This window comes from Ochotona princeps, chromosome 17 (genome assembly GCF_030435755.1).
Source record: "Ochotona princeps isolate mOchPri1 chromosome 17, mOchPri1.hap1, whole genome shotgun sequence".
Lineage (NCBI taxonomy): Eukaryota > Metazoa > Chordata > Mammalia > Lagomorpha > Ochotonidae > Ochotona > Ochotona princeps.
Genome location: NC_080848.1, coordinates 54,315,557 through 54,333,828, shown reverse-complemented (window position 1 = coordinate 54,333,828; position 18,272 = coordinate 54,315,557). Strand labels below are relative to the sequence as shown.

At 60.6% G+C, this 18,272-nt stretch overlaps 1 protein-coding gene across 16 annotated transcripts in view; it reads right to left on the bottom strand.

Annotated features, from left to right (window-relative positions):
• The window catches only part of MINK1 (misshapen like kinase 1), a 53,813-nt gene that overhangs the window by 2,367 nt on the left and 33,174 nt on the right, over positions 1 to 18,272 (bottom strand). The window contains exons 2-27 of one of the 16 annotated variants that reach the window (XM_058676377.1): positions 13,484 to 13,549; positions 11,516 to 11,572; positions 11,296 to 11,421; positions 9,799 to 9,909; positions 8,931 to 9,021; positions 8,419 to 8,549; positions 8,094 to 8,148; positions 7,934 to 8,012; positions 7,624 to 7,799; positions 7,145 to 7,214; positions 6,666 to 6,876; positions 4,679 to 4,795; positions 4,075 to 4,161; positions 3,678 to 3,896; positions 3,390 to 3,560; positions 2,882 to 3,142; positions 2,536 to 2,624; positions 2,271 to 2,381; positions 2,000 to 2,112; positions 1,706 to 1,794; positions 1,513 to 1,536; positions 1,259 to 1,422; positions 946 to 1,051; positions 728 to 865; positions 504 to 612; positions 64 to 231 (exon numbers count right to left, since the gene is read on the bottom strand). In XM_058676377.1, coding sequence (XP_058532360.1) covers positions 64 to 231; positions 504 to 612; positions 728 to 865; positions 946 to 1,051; positions 1,259 to 1,422; positions 1,513 to 1,536; positions 1,706 to 1,794; positions 2,000 to 2,112; positions 2,271 to 2,381; positions 2,536 to 2,624; positions 2,882 to 3,142; positions 3,390 to 3,560; positions 3,678 to 3,896; positions 4,075 to 4,161; positions 4,679 to 4,795; positions 6,666 to 6,876; positions 7,145 to 7,214; positions 7,624 to 7,799; positions 7,934 to 8,012; positions 8,094 to 8,148; positions 8,419 to 8,549; positions 8,931 to 9,021; positions 9,799 to 9,909; positions 11,296 to 11,421; positions 11,516 to 11,572; positions 13,484 to 13,549 — 3,139 coding nt within the window. Of the gene's footprint in view, positions 1 to 63; positions 232 to 503; positions 613 to 727; positions 866 to 945; positions 1,052 to 1,258; positions 1,423 to 1,512; positions 1,537 to 1,705; positions 1,795 to 1,999; positions 2,113 to 2,270; positions 2,382 to 2,535; positions 2,625 to 2,881; positions 3,143 to 3,389; positions 3,561 to 3,677; positions 3,897 to 4,074; positions 4,162 to 4,678; positions 4,796 to 6,665; positions 6,877 to 7,144; positions 7,215 to 7,623; positions 7,800 to 7,933; positions 8,013 to 8,093; positions 8,149 to 8,418; positions 8,550 to 8,930; positions 9,022 to 9,798; positions 9,910 to 11,295; positions 11,422 to 11,515; positions 11,573 to 12,984; positions 13,093 to 13,483; positions 13,550 to 18,272 lie in introns of those variants that run through there. The other 15 variants (XM_058676372.1, XM_058676371.1, XM_058676375.1 and 12 more) reach the window with 15 other exon arrangements.

The following is an 18,272-nucleotide window of genomic DNA, read 5'->3' as shown; positions in this document are numbered from 1 at the left end:
GGCGGGGCTGAGTGCTTGGCTGAGCCTCCAGCCCCTGTGCAGCCTGCCCCAGCGCCAGCTTACCCCACAGTGCTGCGCACAGGATCTCTGAGTTGAAGCGCTTCTTGTACTTGCGGATCTCGGGGGTCTCACTGTGGGCCCGTGTGTTAGTGGGGTTCACGTTGACCACGGAGCCCTTCCGCACGTCATACTGCAGTTGATCCAGCCGGCCTCCTTCTCCCCCGACCAGGGCTGCGGGCAGGAGTGGGAGCAGGGAGCAGGGGCTGGAGCCTCTCGCCTGTCCCTTCTCATCCCCCTGCCCCTGCCACTGCTCTTGATGAATCGGAAGGGAAGGGGAGGAGGACCGCAGAACAGAGAAGGGATGTGTACAGGACATGCCTGCGGGCAGGGCTCGCCGTCCCTAGGTCTGACAGGCCCTGGTGGCATCACTTGTTACTGTGGTCCTGGGGTTCCTGCGTGGCCCTCTGAACCCCAGCCTCCGGCAGCTCTGTCCCTGTCCTCACCTGTGATGGGAATGGTGTCCCCAGTGCCTCCAGGCTGGTAAATCCCCAGATCCACAAACATCGTGAATGAGCTCTTGCCAGGGGCCTTGACCAGACCACGGGACTGGTACTGTGGGGGTGGAGGCAGCAGTCAGGTTGCCAGGCTCTGGGGAAGCTGCCAGCATCCTGGCTCACCCGCTGCCAGGCCCCTCCCATGGCCTGTAGAGCCACCCCCGGCCACTCACCTCACTGCCTGCATCCTTTGATGGGGGGCTCTGCCCTTTGCTGCTCTCGGTGGGCGAGTGGCTGGGCTGGACCACGTCAGGCAGGTTCGTGTAGCCGTTGCTGTCCGAATGCAGCAGGCCACGCTCCTCCTCAGGGGTCTGTAGGGCACATGGGGCAAATTGGCACTGGCCCAGCGGGGAGTGTGGGTGGGCATGCAAGGGGTGAGGGGCCCACTCACACGCTGGACTACCATGGTGCCGCCCCCATACGGGGGCTGGGTCCCGGCTATCTCCTCCACGTCGTGGACCACCATGGTGCTGACGCTGTCCGTGTCCCCGTCACTGCTGTGGGCAAGACAGGAAGGGACCCCTCCAGGTCTGTTGCCATGCCAGTGCCACAGGAAGCACAGGGCAGCCAGGCACCTGGGCTTGTCTCCGAACATGTCCGGCAGCTCAGCCCCTGCCAGCCCCTGCCACATGGGCGGATGGGTATTTCCTGCCTGGCTTTTGGGAGAGCCGTAAGATGAGGGACAGACCCAACCTCTCCCATACCGGCCCCCGGGGGTGTCTCTGCTGCCCTCCGAGGGCTCGCCCTCGCCCTCTTCCTCGTCGTCATCACTGCTCTCCACTTCCTCGCTGGACGACGAGTAGTCCATGGCTTTTTTGGGTGGCCGTGGAGCCTCGTCCAGGGTCCGCTCTTTGAGCAACACAAAATCCTGCAGGGAGGTATAGGTGTGTGAGGGGAGGGAGGGCTGGGGAGGGGAGGCACAGGTTGGGGGGTGGTGAGCAGGCCCGAGCTCACTAACCTCACCGATTGCTCGCTTATAGCTCTGGGAGGGGCCGCAGGGGAAAAGGCAGCCAGGAGGAGGCAGGAGAGAGGGTGAGACAGGTTAGTGCCGCAGCGCACACCCGGGGCCCCACGCGCAGTCTTCGCAGGTGGATTAGTGAAGCCTCGCTTGATGTCCAGCCCGGCCCCCCACCTGCCACTGGGTGACTCACTGCAGGCCGGCCTGGGCGAGAGCGGTGGTCGTCGGGCTTGGCTTTGTTCCCGGGGACTAGCACTGGGGAGCTGTCCAGTTTGGTGGTGGCTGGACGTGGCAGGGTGGCAGAAGGGAGGTCACTGTCAGGTGGACAGGGATGGCTCCAAACCCAGCCCACGGGTCCAACCCCTTGGCTTGGAGCCCCGAGCCCCATGCCTCCCCCACTACCCCAGAGGTGCCCTGGTCCAACCCCCTCTCAAGGCAGAGCCCACCCTGGTCCGAACTGGGCTGGAGCCCTGATGCTGGCACCCACCTCCCACCCGGTTGCGCTCCAGCGAGCCAGCCTGTGGCAGGTGGCTGTGGGAGGCTGGGAGGACGCTGTCCGAGCGCTCCCAGCCAGGATCGCTCCTCCTGAGGTCAGGGTTACTGTGGGAGGTGGGGGGAGGAATGGGGACAGTGTCAGTGTCAGGGTCAGAGAGCCAGGGAGCTCCCCTCCAGGAGGGCCAGGCTGCACTGCAGAGAGGGCAGTCACCAGGACAGCAGGTGGCAGAAGTGAGAGTAAGTGGGGGGAATAACTCTGTTACCTAGAGGCGTTGGGCGGGCCAGGGGGTTGAGCAGGGGACCCTGGAGGTTTGGGGGCACCCCGCTCTGCCCGCCTCTGCAGGTAGATCTGCCAGGCGGAGTTGCTGCGAGGTCTGTGGAGGGAGCAGAGGGTGCAGGGCGGGCACGGAGCAGGGCTGAGGCCAGCTGGCCGGGGCTCGCCCACCCCTGGGCGGGTGACCTGGGAAAGTCCCTTCTGCCCCGAGATCCCCCCGCAAGGCTGCTGCCTGCCCCCACTGGGGGTGATACCTGGCACGGACTGCCTGCGCTGGCCGGGACCCTGCGGCCCCACTGGTGGTATTAAGGGCAGTGGCAATGGATGAGGTCCTTTGAGGCACCTGTGGGAGGAGGGAGCACAGTCGGCTGGTGTGGGCAGCAAGCAGGGGGTTGACCCACACCCTAATTTGAGGCACGCTGCCGACGGGGTTCAGAGAAGTCAGCTGGGGTGTCTGGGTTAGGCAGCAAGGACAGGCAGCTTCTAACCCTACAAAGCTGCCCGACTTCCCACCCTAGCCGCCTCTACCTCACCTGCCCCTCCCACCCCTCCCTACCCCATCTTTTTTTTCCCTCCTGGCTCCCTTGCTTTCTTTGTTACCTTGGGTGGGGCCTCATTGTCTGGCCGGGCCCAGGCTGGGGGGTTGGGGCTGGGACCAGGCCCTTCAGAGGTGGGGTCCGAATTCTGGCGGATGATGGCTCCACGGGCGCTGGGTGTGGTGGTGGGTGTGGTGACAGCAGGGTCTGGGTCGTGGGAGGCGGGGAAGGCAGCCAGGTTTCGGGTGGGCTGGTCCTGCAGGGACTGGGATCGGGGTACAGGTGCTGCGTATGGCTTCAGTGGGACCCGGTGTGCCACCAGGCTCTGCAGGGAGAGACCAGGGAGGGTGGGCTGCCCGCTCCATGGCACATCCCCAACTGGATGTTAGGATGTGGGCAGGGAAGGGGCTTTGCGAGGGTACCCAAAGCCTGAGACTAGGTGAGGAGGAAGAGCGGGCATAGGCAATCCACACAGCCTGTGGTCTACGGTGCCAACTGAGGGCCAAGCTGATGAGCACACCTGTGTGCATCTGGCCCCTAGCGGCCCCATGCCTGTGTGCCAGGACACTCACCTTGTGTGGTCCCTCCTGGGGCTCCACGGGCCTCTGCATAGGAGGGGTCTGGGACAGGGGTCCTGGGGGACTAGGGGAGGCCTGGGGGGCCGGGGGCTCAGGCCCTGTGCTGCTCGGCTTGGTCTTGGCCAAGGGGGAGTTCTGCTTGTTCATCCTGGTTCTCTCTTCCACCTGTGGTGTGGAGCAAGGTGGTCAGGCAGGCTGGTTCCTGCCCCGTCTGTACTGCCATGATCATGTCCCACAACCCCCCAGGCCTTGGGGGCCCTAGCGGGCACTGGCAGCGTGTACCTCTCGGGCCCAGGCGGGCTTGTCGGCGGTGGGGTTGAGGGCCCGGCCATAGTGGTAGAGAGGCTTCCTGTCGCCTGGCGGGATCTGTGGTGGTGGCTGCTTCTGGAGCTGCTGCTGCTGCTGCTGCTGCAGGGACTTGAGGTAGGCGTGCTCCTGCTGCAGCTGCCTCTGCAGGCGCTCCGACTGCCGCTGCTCCTCCAGCTGCTTCCGCTTGTACTCCTGGGCCCAAGGGTAGGGAGACGCACCTCAGCAGGCCGCGGCCCCGGGATTGACAGCCAGGAGCCCTTTCCTTTCTCCAGCCTGCCTGGAGCGGAGGGTCTCCCTCCGAGCCTCGGGCGGCCCCCGTCTTTCCCTGGAGGGCACCGAGGGGCTCTGGGGGGAGCAAGGGCCCCGTTACCAGCAGGAGGGCCTGTTCCTGGAGCAGCTGTTGCTGGAGGACCTCGAGCTGGCGCTGCTCCTCCTCCAGCCTGTGCCGGATATACTCCTGGGGGGAGGGGGGGAGGGGGCGGCGGCAGCGGCGGCGTTGGGTGAGGATGAGGGGGAGGAAGATGAGCCCCAAGGTGGGCGATGCAGCACAGGTGGGAAAAAGCGGGGCCCAGGACGTGATGGAGCAGGGCAGGTGTGGGGGACGGGAGGGGCGGAGACGGGAATGAAGGGAGGAGGGCAGGGAGCCAGGGCCAGGGTGGAAGGGTGGGAGAAAACAGAGAAAGTGAAGCTAGAAGAGATAGGGCCTCCAGGGCACAGAGAGCAGGGCACAGGGCACAGGGCACAGAGAGCAGGGCACAGGGCACAGAGAGCAGGGCACAGAGCAGGGCACTGGGCACAGGGCACAGAGAGCAGGGCACAGGGCACAGAGAGCAGGGCACAGAGCAGGGCACTGGGCACAGGGCACAGAGAGCAGGGCACAGGGCACAGGGCACAGAGAGCAGGGCACAGGGCACTGGGGCGCAGGCAGCAGGAGCGGGAGGAGGGGCAGGCGGGGAGGGCGGGGAGCGCCCTACCTGCTCCCGCTCGGCTTGCCGCCGCTCCTCCTCCCGCCGCAGCGCTTGTATGTCCTCCAGCCGCCGCTGCTGCTCCTTCTCCTGCAGCTTGCGCTGCTCCCGCTCCCGCCGCTGTTGCTGCGGGCCAAGAGGGAGGTGGGCTGTGGGCTCAGGGCTCAGGAGGGAGCAGGGACCTGGGAGGTGGCCCAGATTCTGCAAATACGCCTGCTCAGGTCTGAGGGCCCAGAGGGGCTTGGCTTGTGGCAAGGGGCTCAGGTAAGGATAAAGCAGTGGCCGGCGTGGGCCAACAGAGGTTACCTTTCCTGTCCTGCTCCCATGCAGACAACAAACACCCTGCCCTGCCTGTCCGCTAGCGTGGGCTGCAGTGATCGCCTCGGGCCACCAGGGGGCACCAGGTGCCCACACAGCTGTGGACCTGGCCGCACTTCGCTGCTTTCTAACCAAAGCACCCTCTGGAGGTGGGTCTCCCAGGGGCCCTTAACGCTGGCAGGAACTTCAGCCTTTTCCTGCAGGAAAGTTACAGGGCTGCCTCCCCCAGCATGCGTCTGTGATTTTTAGCTGTGATTTCCAGCAACACTACATAGCTAATGAGCTAATGAAACTGTACAAGTCTCTTTCGGAGCAAGCTTTCCTGCAAGGGTTTGTTCAACAGATGGAGGGGGAGGTGTCTGCTCTGGGGAGTGGGACACACCCAGTGTGGGCTTTGTGTGAATGCAATCACCCATGCAGAGAAGAGCAGTGGGCCTTTGGCATGTGGTTAAGAGACGGCTTAAAATGCCCGTACCCTTCAAGTGCCGGGGTTCAACTCCTAGCTCTGCTTCTGACCCAGTGTCTTGCTAATGCAGAGCCTGGGGGTGGCAAATGGTGCCAAGGGAGACCTTAGCCAAGTTCTGGGCACCTGGCTAGGACCTGGCCTCAGTCTGCCGACTGTGGGCTTTGGGGAGAAAACCAGCAGACAGAAGCGCTCTTTCCAACAAAATGAACCTTTTAAAAACAAAATTGGCTAAAAAAATTCAGAAGTGTCCTGAATACATAAATACGTAGACTTATTAAAGATTTACTTATATATTGGAAAGGCAGAGGGGCAAAAAGACATTTCCCATTCACTGCTTCATTCCCCCAATTGCCCATGACCGGGGCCGGGCCAGGCTGAAGCTAGAGCCAGAGACCCTACCTACCTGGGTCTGCCCCGTGAGAGGGAGGAGCCAGCACCTGCTGCTGCCAGTTCCATGAGCAGGAAGCTGGATCAGCAGTGCAAGGGGCCCAGGCCTCAAAGCCAGCACTCAGGTATGGGAGGTGGTTACCCAAGTAGCACTTCACCACAGCACCACAGTATCTGCCCAGACTGCTTTCCTTATTTCCTCCATGCTACAACCATTTACCTGGCGTCTATATTAGGTACGGGGAGCAAACTAGAGTGGAGGAAGGGCACAGGTTACTAGGTAAATACTATGGCATTTTAATAGGAGAGATCTTCATTTCCACAGACATGGGCATCCTTTGGGTCCTGGAACCAATTCTCCAGCCGCTCCCCATCCCCTCAGATCCCAAGGGACAGATGCCTTCTAACTGGTGATATAAAGACGCAGAAAGAAGTCTACACTTACTTAAAAATAGGATTCTGTTAATTAAAATGAGTTTCTTCCACCCAAACTACACTTCACAAACCAAAACTAAAACAACCAAAAGCAAAGGGTCTTTAAAAGCATCCTTTCCTGTTCTGACCAGGGGACTGTGGACAGGGACTGTTGGGCAGGTGCACAGATCCCTGGCCAGTGGTGCCAAAGAGGCAGCCCAAGTCAGAAAAGATGCGAATGGTCCTGCTGTGAGCCACGGGTGGCGTCTTCCGGAAACGGGACATCTTGGGGCATGGAACCCCTAACCCCACAGCAGGGAGCTTTCGCATACAGTTCGGAAGAGGAGCTGGGGAGTCCAGTTGGGCCCCTACCCTCCCTGCCACCCTCAAGGACCCAGGGGTGGGGCCCACCTCCTCCACGCGCCGCCGTTCCTCCTTCTGCTCCTCGATGCGCCGCTGGCGCTGGTGCAGCAGGTGCTTGATGTGCGCCTCGGGGTCACGCTGCTGCTGCTGCTGCACCTGCTGCTGCTGCTTCAGGGCTTCCGAGTTGCTCTTGTTCTCCTGCTGGAGCCGGAGGAACTCACGGCGCAGCGTGGACTCCCCGGGCACGTTCATGATGGAGCTGGGGTGTGGCAGGTGGGTCAGCACAGGCACCCAGAGCGGGGCTCTGCATGGACGCCCGGGGGGCTGCACAGAGCCACACTACGCCCCCTCCCTCTGCCTGCACCCAGCTCTCACAGCCCCAGATGGCCGGCTCCCTGCCGACACCCCTTGCTCACCCTCCTTCCACTTTTTATCGTCGCTCAAGGATTTCACGGGTGTTCCTCCCAGCCCAAGCCAAGCACCACCACTGCCCCTCCACCCACCCCATGCCCCGTCTGCCAGCCCACCTCGGCTCCCCCTCCTCCCCGTGGCTGTCGTCCTCCTCCTCGCTGCCGCTGTACTCGTACTCGGTCTCCTCTGCAGGGGGACATCATGGTTGTCTTCCCACTCATTCAGTGCCCTGGCCCCTCCCCGGGCTAGGGACAACTGGTAATTCTGATGCCCAAGCATGCGGGTCCCTCCCGCCTCCCTATAGCAACCAGGAGACTGCGTCTTGGGTGCGGGTCTGGGAAGTGGCAGCCTGAGGACTGCCCCCACTGCCCTGAGGGGGAGATGTCACAGGTGAGTGACGTAAGAAGCACTGGGCAGGTGGGTCAGTGGGGAAGGAGGAACAGCTCCCGAGGGCTGGCAGTGTGGTGGAAGTTGCTGTGCAGGGAGAGCGGGGCCCAGGAGGGGAGTGGGGAGCGGGGAGCTGGGAGCCCGGGCAGGGAGGACGGGGCAGACTGAGGTGCTTCCTGAGGCCCGTGGCCGCCCACCTGCCACAGACCTTTCTCACCCCGCTTCTTCCGGGACCGGTCAATGTGGTCCTTGAGCTGGATGCGGACCTGCCGCTCCGTGGGCTGGTCGCGGATGAAGGGGAACTTGAGCAGCTGCTCAGTGGGCGGGCGACTCAGGTAGGTCTTGATGAGACACGTGTCGATGAAGTCGATGAACTTCTTGGACCTGAAAGCAGCCAGGGCTCACCTTGGGGCAGGAGGAGCGGGCATCGTCCACCCAGGAGCCGCCCTGGCCGTCGCTGTCCGCTCCACCCTGCACCGCGGCTCCCCAGGTGAGGATCCAGGCCCTGGCCGACCTACCACTTCTTGGACTTGAGCCGGGGTGGGGGATTCCGGGGGATGAGGAAGAGGGCTCGCATGGGGTGCATGTCACACAGAGCTGTGGCATAGAGGCACGCTGTCAGTCCGTTCCACCTCACAGAAGGCCCCCTATCCCACCCCAGGCGGACTCAGCACTTACGGGGGGCTCCCTCTGCCATCTCGATGGCTGTGATCCCTAGAGACCAAATGTCACTCTGCAGGAGGCAAAGACAGCACTGGTGAACCTCGTCTACACCTCTGCCCTGCAGGCACCAGCCCCCGGCTTCCTGGGGACCTGCTTGTGCTCCCCACTCTGGCTGAGCCTCCTCATCCTCCATCTCTCCTCCCACACCCATTGCTGTGGCTCCCCAGCCTGCACTGCTAACATGTCACCAACCTTGGCATCCTTCCCGGACCTGCTGGAGCTCAGTATCCCCACCTCACCTCCTGCCCCCCGCAGCCCCAGCTGCCTGCCGCTTCCATACCCTGTAATCATAGGTGGCATCTGGGTTCTCATCACAGGCGATGACCTCCGGGGCCATCCAGTACGGGGTCCCAATGAAAGTGTTCCGCCTGCCCACGGTGCGGTCCAGCTGCGCGCTCACTCCGAAATCCACTGTGACATGTCCGTACGGAGGGGCAGGTCCAGGCCTCAACTGAGGGTCCTGACATCCTCCTCCACCCCCCAAGCAACAAGGGGAACCTGACCCAGTCTTCCTGCACTTCGGCAGAGGTGGGGGTGGGGTGAGAGAGAGAGTTCAAGGACCAACACCCTGGGGCAGGGGTCACAGAGTGCTCCCCCACCCTCTGCCAGGGCATTCAGGGACAAGTGGCAAGCAAGAAGCTTCCAGAGGGGTTTTCAGTAGCAGAGGAGGCCTCCCGGCACATGGTGGCTGGACCTGGGCCAGCAGCAGGGAAGACCACCCGCCCACCTGCCTGCCCTGTTCTCTCTCCTGGCAGGGAAGGGCCTTGGTGGGCCCAGAGGGGACCTGCACACCTAGCTTGACCTCGGCATTCTCCGTCAGCAGCACGTTCTGGCCCTTGATGTCCCGATGGATCACCTTGTGTGCGTGGAGATGCGCCAGACCCTGCAGCAGGAGCGGACGTTGGCCGTGGTGTCGGGGCCGGGGGCAGGGGAATGAGGGACAGGAGGGGGTGTGGGGTCATCCATTGTGTGCATGGCTGGGCTGAAAGAACACAGCACCTGCCCCCGCATAGCTCCCCACCCACCCAGCACAGGCTGAGCTGCCTTCTGGAAGCTTCTGAGTCACCTGGCTCCCTCTGAGCCCCCAGGGGTCGCTATCCAAGTGGGGGCCCTGGCAGGACTGCCGCCCGGGGGGGGGGGGGTGACGCAGGGGTCGCTGTCCCAGTGGGACCCTGGCAGGACTGCCGCCCGGGGGGGGGGGGGTCGCTGTCCCAGTGGGGCCCTGGCAGCACTGCCGCCCGGGGGGGGGTGACGCAGGGGTCGCTGTCCCAGTGGGGCCCTGGCAGCACTGCCGCCCAGGGGGGGTGACGCAGGGGTCGCTGTCCCAGTGGGGCCCTGGCAGGACTGCCGCCCGGGGGGGAGGGGGTGGCGCAGGGGTCGCTGTCCCAGTGGGGCCCTGGCAGGACTGCCGCCCGGGGGAGAGGGGGTGGCGCAGGGGTCGCTGTCCCAGTGGGGCCCTGGCAGCACTGCCGCCCGGGGGGGTGACGCAGGGGTCGCTGTCCCAGTGGGGCCCTGGCAGCACTGCCGCCCAGAGGGAGGGCGCAGGGGTCGCTGTCCCAGTGGGGCCCTGGCAGCACTGCCGCCCAGAGGGAGGGCGCAGGGGTCGCTGTCCCAGTGGGGCCCTGGCAGGACTGCCGCCCAGGGGGGGGTGGTGACGCACCCTGAGGATCTCCCGGCAGATGTAGGCAATGCAGTCCTCCCTCAGCGCGTTGCCCTTGGTGTTCTTCACCAGGTCGGTCACCGAGCCAGCGCCACAGAACTCCATCACCAGCTACGGCCCCGTCAGGGAGAGCGGCGGGGTCAGGCCGTGCCTGCAGCCCAGAGGCCCTGGGGCTAGGCAAGGCTCTGTGCCCAACAGCAGTGGCCACCTGACCCCTCACGAGGGCAATTCAAAGGTGAGAGGAGAAAGGGGGAGCTGGGCACAGGGCAGGTGTCGGGGAGCCCGGAGCCTGTGTGGATGGCAGTGAGGGTTTGCCTTTCCCCTGAGGAAGGGTGTGAAGCTTCTGGAAGGCTCTTTGCAGGCCACAGACCCCAGATGACTGGGGAGCACTGCCCTGCACCAGAGAGCCCCGGCAAGCTAAGAGGGCTTCACCGTCTTGAACGACTGGACAGAACAATCACAAGAATCCCATGTTGTAGTGGATAAAAACCAAGTTTTAGCGACCTGCCTGCAGGTCCATGGGACTCAGCCACTGTGCCGCCTGCTGCTTCCACGGGGCACACAGCACAGTGGGGTACGCAGGGGCCTGTGATGGAGCAAAGCGTTCCAGGCAAGTGTGGGGGGTCTCCCCAGGGAGCTGCAGCGGGGATCTAGGAAGACTTCCTGCCCAAGTGATTTCACTAAAACCTTGTCCACTGCAGAACACAGTTGCATGGGCCTGTCTCTTTGCACAAGCAATAGAGGTCATTTGCATGTGTCCCCAGTTGGGGCCCCTTGGACAGCAGGGCACAGTGGGTGAAGGGAGGGACCACACCTAAAACAGGTCCAGAGGAGTGTGCTTGGCTGTTGACACCCAGCCGCTTGTCTCAAAGCTCTTTGCTTGTATACACCTGGTAGGTAAAAATCTACCCACCTGTAATTACACCCTTCGTCCTCGTGTGTGTGTCTCCCTGGGGCTCCTGCAAGTACCTGCTGCCGACTGGCTGACTGCCAGCAGGGGAGCCTAGCCCAGCCCTCAGCCTGCTCCTGCTGCCCTCCCTAGGACCTTGGCTCACCATTGCCAAGCTGAGGCTGGTAGAACCCTGACTCTCTGGAACATTCTGGACCAGGAGGTATGGGGGGATGGGGCTCTGACAGTCCACATTGGAGCTGTGTGCTCCGGGAGGCTCTGAGCCCATGCGCCTTCAGGAGCTGCACTCCAGGGCAACGGGACCAAGCACTGCCTCCCTGCAGCCTCTCCTCACCAATATGCCACTGCTCGTTACTTGGTACCTGGCAGCCTGGCCAGGGCACGGGTGGGGGCAGAGAGCAGGATGCCCACCCACCAGAGCACAGAGCACAAGCGGCTGCAGGGCATGTGGAACCCTGGGATCTCATGACGTCCCTCTGATCCAGACATGACAAGGCTGGGGGACTGAGGAGGGGCTAGAAAGCCACTGCCCTGGCCAAGGGTGCCGAGGGCCTGCAGGCAGGGCCGTGAGGGAGGGGGTGCCTCACCCAGAGCTGGTCGTCACTTCCTGGTGGACTCTTCTTGATGAAGGCCCCATAGTAGGTGGCAATGTTGCGGTGGTGAGAGTATTTTTTCAGCATGTTGATCTCCTGTTTGATCTCTTCCTCCTCGTCCTAGACAAAGGTGGGGGATGGTGGTGAGCCTCAAGAACTGCCCCCAGCGCCTGCTCAGGGCTTTGATTTTCCCTCCGCCCGTCACAGCACCTACCTCCGTGACGTCCATGACCTTGATGGCAGCCAGCTGCCCAGTCTTGACATGCCGACCCTGCAGGACAGAGTCGGGCATGGAGGGATTGGGGCCTGTGTTCAGGGGTGAGCGGGGCAGGGCTCAGTCCTGGGAGAGGCCACCTCTGATCAGTTTTCAATCTCAGAGTGTGCCCCCACCCCCGCTCTCCCCCAGCTGCAGACTCCTCCGCCTGTGTGTTGGCCACTGAAACAGACACAGGAGAAGGTTCCTGGGCCTTCAGGGAACAGAAGAAAACACACTGATCTGATTTCCAGGCTGTGAGTTCAACAAACATGGGATCGCCTCTGGTCCAAAAACTCAGGAAAAGAGACTGGCCTCGTCGGGCACGGGTTAAGCTGTCTGCCCGCAGTGCCAGCATCCCGTGTGAGCACCAGTTCAAGTCCCGGCAGCTAGGCTTCCAATCCAGCTCCCTGCTAACACTCTTGAGAGCAGTGGAGGATGGCCCAAGTGCTTGGGCACATGCTCCCACAGGAGATCATGGGCAAAATCCCTGGTTCCTGGCTTCAGCCTGGTCTGGCCCTGGCTACTACCGCCATTTGGAGAGTGAAACAACGCATGACAGACTGTCCTTCTCTCCTTTAACTCTGCCTTTCAGATAAACACATAAATCTTTGGGGAAAAAAAACTGAGTGGGAGATGTTTCAACTCCACTGTCTGCCTTGCATCTGCTGGCCGTTGAAGGGCAGCGAGCTGAAGCCACTTATCCTGAGAGGCTGGGCGGGCTGGAGGGGAGGCAGGGAGAGGGCTTCGCCCGACTACCCTCGCCTAGGCAGGACCCAAGGCTGGGGGCTTTCCTGACATACCAACCTGGGCAGGAGGAGGCCTCTCCCAGGCTCAGGGACAGGGAGGGAAGAGAGGTCTGATGTTTTAGGGAACTTGGAGGGTACTGGAAGGCCACGCTGATGCCCACGCAGTCACTAGACCTGGTAGGAGGGAACTTGGCCTTCCCAGGTTGGTGCGTCCCAGCAGCCCCTTCCCGCTGCGGCCTTCTGGAATTCCCCACACCAGTCATCTAAGGTTTGGGCAGGAAAGCCAAGGCTTCCTGGGGAAGCCCACGGTAAGAGGAGGCAGATCCTCATGGGCATGGGCATGGGTGGGGCAGGCTCAGGGACCAATGCTGTCCTCAGCAGCCACTCAAGGCCCAAGCACAGGAGCACACCAGCTATCTCCATGGCAACAAGTAGGCAAGACACTGAGGGGTGAGGTATGTTTGTGTGTGTGTGTGCGCAGGGGAGGGGGTGGTGAGGGGGTGCCTGTTTCTCCACAGCTCACAAGGGAAACAGATGCAGGCTGAGGGCTTGGGGCGCCGTGTGGGGACAAAGAAGCAGGTGTTCTGGAACGTGCCCCTCCCTGCTGCGGCCCCCATCCAAGTGTGAGTGGTGGTCAAGCCATGTGCGAGGCCCAGGCTCCCGGCTACCATCAGTGGCCACCTCAGTGGGGACAGGCAGCTTCCAGAGCAGAAGGCCCGAGCTCCGGCGCAGGCTCTGGCTGGGACGTGGACCGCCGCCCCTCAGTGCAAGGGTGCCCATGAGGTCCAGCAGCTGCCGAGTCTCTCTGTGGCCTTGGAAGAAGCCAAACTCGTATCTTTCAACTGACACCCTGCTCTGCATCCCGGGTGAGCTGTCTCTGTGCCCCTTTCCTGCCATACCCACCCCCACCCCCATATACCATGCCCTTCTCACTGCCCTCACGCTTCCTGTCCCACACCCTACCCAGCTGCAGCCTGTTCCTGCCACACCCAGGACTGTGCTAAATGAAGAGAGGCCAGCAAAACGTCTCACTGCCCCTATGTCTCCTCCCCTCACGTGCTTTCCACCTTTTTTCTGGGGCCTCCAGACTATCTATCAGTGCCCCCATTTCCTGCCCCCTCCACCACATCCCCATTGCAATCTCCAGGCCAGCGGCGGGGGTGGGGGCGGTTGACCTCACCTTGTACACCTGTCCGTAGGTGCCATTGCCAACCACTTCCACCAGCTCGAAGATTCCAGCGGGGTCCTGGGGGGGGCGGGGGAGAGAGAGAGAAGGCATCAGGACTTCCAAAGGAAATGCTGAGGCTGCAGGAGAGGTCAAGGCCTGGGCTCAGACCAGTGACCACCAGGGGTCTCGCAGGGGGTCAAGAGGGCCACCCTACATTTGGGTTGACTCCCAGCTGATGTTCTGTGGGGAAGGAGGAAGAGAATGTGTGAGAGTGAAGCTTTGTAGATGTGTTCCTAATGTCAAGCCCACAACCCAGCTTTCCAAATCTGCCCACATCCACCCTGTGAGGGTGCCCGAGGCCCTGCCTCTGGGGTTGGCATACATGTCAGGTGGGGCAATGCTCATAAAATGCTTACAATGGTGTCTGGCACACAGAGTGTGTGTGCCATAAAAGTTAATTATCACCACGATGGCCTCAGTTTCTGGGAGCAGGGATGAGGCGGGCTGGCAGGGATGAGCAGCCGCCATCCCTATGCTCCGCTCCCCTTTCCAGAGCTCCTGTGCCACAGGCGAACAGACCACATTTAAGGCATCTGAGAACTAGACCTTCTGAGATGGACGGGGCAAGGGACGGCGGGAAGGGCAGACGGGCAAGGCAGAACTTCCTGTCCCTCCTCGCTGAGCCAGGCAGTGCCAGGAGGGGAGGGGACCGCAACAGGCCTCATCTTCCTGCAGGGCTGAGTACAGGGTGAGTGCGGGCTGCCTCCTCTCAGAGTGGCACAGCTACCCCCAGGTGGCCACCCACACCTGCCTGGCAGGAAAGACAGGGTAGTAGGGGAGGGGGCCAGGGTTGAGATGCAGCTGCAAGCTGGCAGCAGCCCGTCCTGCCCTCATCCCTACAGAACATACTTGTGATGTCGGCCAGGGGGAAGCAGAAAGCCAGGGTGGGGCTCAGCAACACACACTCCAGGAAACCCCAGGGCCCCGTGCTCATCAACCTGAAAGTGTGGGACCTAAAACAACTTCTCCCTTGATTGTGGAAGCCAGCTTGGGATTTCTGTGAGAGAGAAACCACCCCCCTCACCACCATGAATAAAGCACAAGCCCAATCTCCCCTATGCCCACTGAAGTGAGCTGATGGTTAGGGTGCAGTGGGGTGCGGGCAGACACCAGCCCTGGGCTGCTGAAAAGGCACGCAAGTGGGAACTCGCCCTGTACCTGCACGGCTGCAGCATGCAGATCTACATAGCTGCAAATTCCCTGAAGAAGGGCACCGTGTGTTCTTTGCTTGCTCGAGTCTGTCCAGCACCCAGCCCAGGCCTGGCACAGGCAGCCAGGAAAACCTTCCCAGCCAGCCCACCACTCACAGCTGGAGACAATGACACTAACAAGAAAACAGAAGGGGGAGGTGTTTGGTTGAGCCGATAAGATGTCGGTTAGGGGGCCGAAGGTGTGTTGCAATGGTTTATACCATAGCCTATGGTGTTGACAATCCCATGAGTGCTAGTTCAAGTCCCAGCTCCTCCACTTCCAATCCTGCTCTCTAATGTGCCAGGGCAAGTCCATGAAGATGACTCAAGTGCTTGGGCCCTGCTACCATGGTAGGATACCCAGATAAAAGGCCACGCCTGGCTCTGGCTGGGTCCAATCCTGATCCTTGCAGCCATATCGAGAATAAACCAGAAGATGGAAGATCGCTGTCTCCCTGTAAGTCATCCTTTCCAGCAAGTAAGATAAATGTAACAAAACCAAAGCAAAGCAAAAAGCTGCTGCTCAGGACACCATAGTGCCTGGGTTCACGTTTCAACTCCAGTTGACAATGGCACCTTCCAGCTGACTTGCTCTGGGAAGCAGTCGGTTGGTGGCTCAATACTTGGATCCCTGCCACCCACGTGGGAAACTGATGGAATTTCTGATTCCAGCTTAGACTTGACCTTGCCCTGGTTGTTGCGGGAATTTGGAAAGATCTTCCAGGGATGGAAGATCTCTGTGTCGCTCTTTCAAGCCTTTTTTCTTTTTTGTAAACAGAAAGGCAAGTGCTCTTTGGCACAAGTTTGCACTTCAGGGGTAGGCTAGGCTGCCACTTGTGGTGTCTTTGTCCCATGATGGAGTGCGGCTTCAAGTCCCAGCTGCTCTGCCTCCAGCTGCTTGCTATTGCAGACCCTGGAACACAACAGATGACGGCTCAAGGGTCCAGGTCCCTGCCAACCATGTGGGAGACCCAGATGAAGTTCCTTGCTCTTGACTTTGGCCTGGGCCATTCCTATTTGGGGATTTAATCAGTAGGTGGGAGAACTCTGTCACTAGTACATATGAGAAAAAAAAAAATGAGTTCTAGGATCAGTGTGATGTACAATAGGCTAAACTGCCTCTTGCAGGCCAGCGTTCCACACTGGGGCACCTGTTCGAGTTCTGCACTTGATCTTAGTCAAAAGGCCAAGAAGCGATACCTGTTTGAGCTCTGCAGGCTGTGTTCTGGGTCCAGCTCCCTGCTAAAGCACCTGGGAGCGGAGCACATGGTGGCACAGGCACTTGGGCCCCTGGCTTCAGTACAGCACCTTGGCTACTGTACCTATGTAGGGAGTGAACCATGGATGCAGGATCGGTCTCTCTTTCAAGGAAATGAGCTGCTTATAGTAGTAGAGCGTGGGCGGTGGCTTGTTTCCAGTGAGAATAAATGGTATCAGTTGTGTCCTGCAACTAGTTAACTGTTGAAGGACTTTTGCTTTTAAGATTTATTTTGCCTATCGGAAAGATAGAGTTAGTGAGAGAGAGAAACAGATCTTCCATCCAGGGGCTCTCTCCAAATGACTGCCACAGCTGCAGTCAGGCCGATCTGAAGCCAAGAGCTTCATCTGGGTCTCCCATGAGGGTTCTTGGGCCATCTTTGCGCTACTTGCCCAGGCCACAAGCAGGGAGCTAGATGGGAAGAGGATCAGTCAGGATTTGAACTGATGCCCTATGGGATGCTGGCATTGCAAGCAGCAGCTTTACTTGCTATGCCACAGAGCTGGTCCCTTGTGTGTGAGGGGGTGGGGCTTGCTTTTCTCCCACAAACTGAGAGGGCCCTGTTTGGGTAGAGTCTACTTCATAGTTTCAAGCCACAGAATTAGGTTCCAGGGCCTGGCGCGGTAGTCCAGTGGCTAAAGTCCTTGCCTTGCACGCACCAGGATCCTATGTGGGTGCCGGTTCTAATCCCAACAACCCTGCTTCCCATCCAACTCCCTGCTTGTGGCCTGAGAAAGAAGTAGAGGATGGCCCAAAACCTTAGGACCCTGCACTACATGGGAGACTCAGGAGAAACTCCTGGCTCCTGGCTTCAGATTGGAGCAGCTCTGGCCATTGCAGCCACTTGGGGAGTGAACCAGCGCACAGAAGATCTTTCGCTCTGTCTCTCCTCCTCTCTGTATATCTGTCCAACAAAAAATAAACAAGAACTGGGTTCCAGCTAGGATCCCAGGTGGGATCCCTAGAGGAGGAGATGGTGTCTGAGCTATTTTCAGTTGGTGATGGGAGAGGAGGAGAGGGCAGCAAGGTGCTGAGGCCAGCAGTTTAGGGGGCCTGGAAGTCAAGTCTAAGATAGGAGGGGCCGCGCAGGAGCAAGCACCCACCAAGAGGTCAGCAAGCAGGCTCTGAAAGGAAATCCGCCTCGAGACTGCCATTCGCTGTGCAGCACTCACCACAGCCTTGGGCCAGCCGGGACGGGGCGGCAGAAGAGGAGGCATGCGGCATGGTGGTGGGCTGCTATGCAACCACACAAAGGATGGAATCATGGCGTATGCAGCAGCATAGGTGGAACGCAGTCACGTCATGCAACGGACCAAGTACACTACCGCCGCCTGAGCCCACGCCCATGTGGTGCTGGAAAACAGGAGATCTCACGGAAGTGGACAATTTCCTGGCGGCTACCTGAGGTTGGGGAAGTGGCAGGGAGTGGCTCACTGAGGTTATTCGGTTCCAGCTAGGCAGAAGAAAAAATTCTAGCATTCAGTGGCACAGTGGAACAAACAATGATAATGTGCTGAATAGTTCTCTAATAAAGAAAACCTGGAAGACAGGATTTTGGATGCTTTCCCAGTAAAAACAAACAAAATGTTAAATGCTCATAAGGATAGATACACCTTGATTGAGTCCCATGCATATGTATAACAAACCATGTAAAATGCACAACTTTTATACATTAACAGTTTTGTTGAAAAGTTGTCAAAACCCAAAAAAATCTGGAGTTGAAGACTTAGAGATACAAGTGGGAGTTAGTGACACAGCCCGAATAACTGGGAAAGGGCTCAGGGATGGCAGAATAGCATGGGGGCTGCCAGGTGCATGCTGGGGAGTAGCAGGGGGACACACCGAAGAGGGCAGCACAAGGTCACAGTGAGTCCCCTAGGCTGCAGAGGACTCGGACAGCACACGCTTGAGGCCCGAGCAGCTGGGAACCCAAGGGACACTGATGACGGACAGCAGGGCATGGCCGCGGGGGCCAGAGGAACACAACCCAGGGCACTGCCATCAAGAGCAGGGCACGGCCACGGGGGCCGGAGGAACACAACCCAGGGCACTGCCATCAAGAGCAGGGCACGGCCGCGGGGGCCGAAGGAACACAACCCAGGGCACTGCCATCAAGAGCAGGGCACGGCCGTGGGGGCCGGAGGAACACAACCCAGGGCACTGCCATCAAGAGCAGGGCACGGCCACGGGGGCCGGAGGAACACAACCCAGGGCACTGCCATCAAGAGCAGGGCACGGCCGCGGGGGCCAGAGGAACACAACCCAGGGCACTGCCACCAAGAGCAGGGCACGG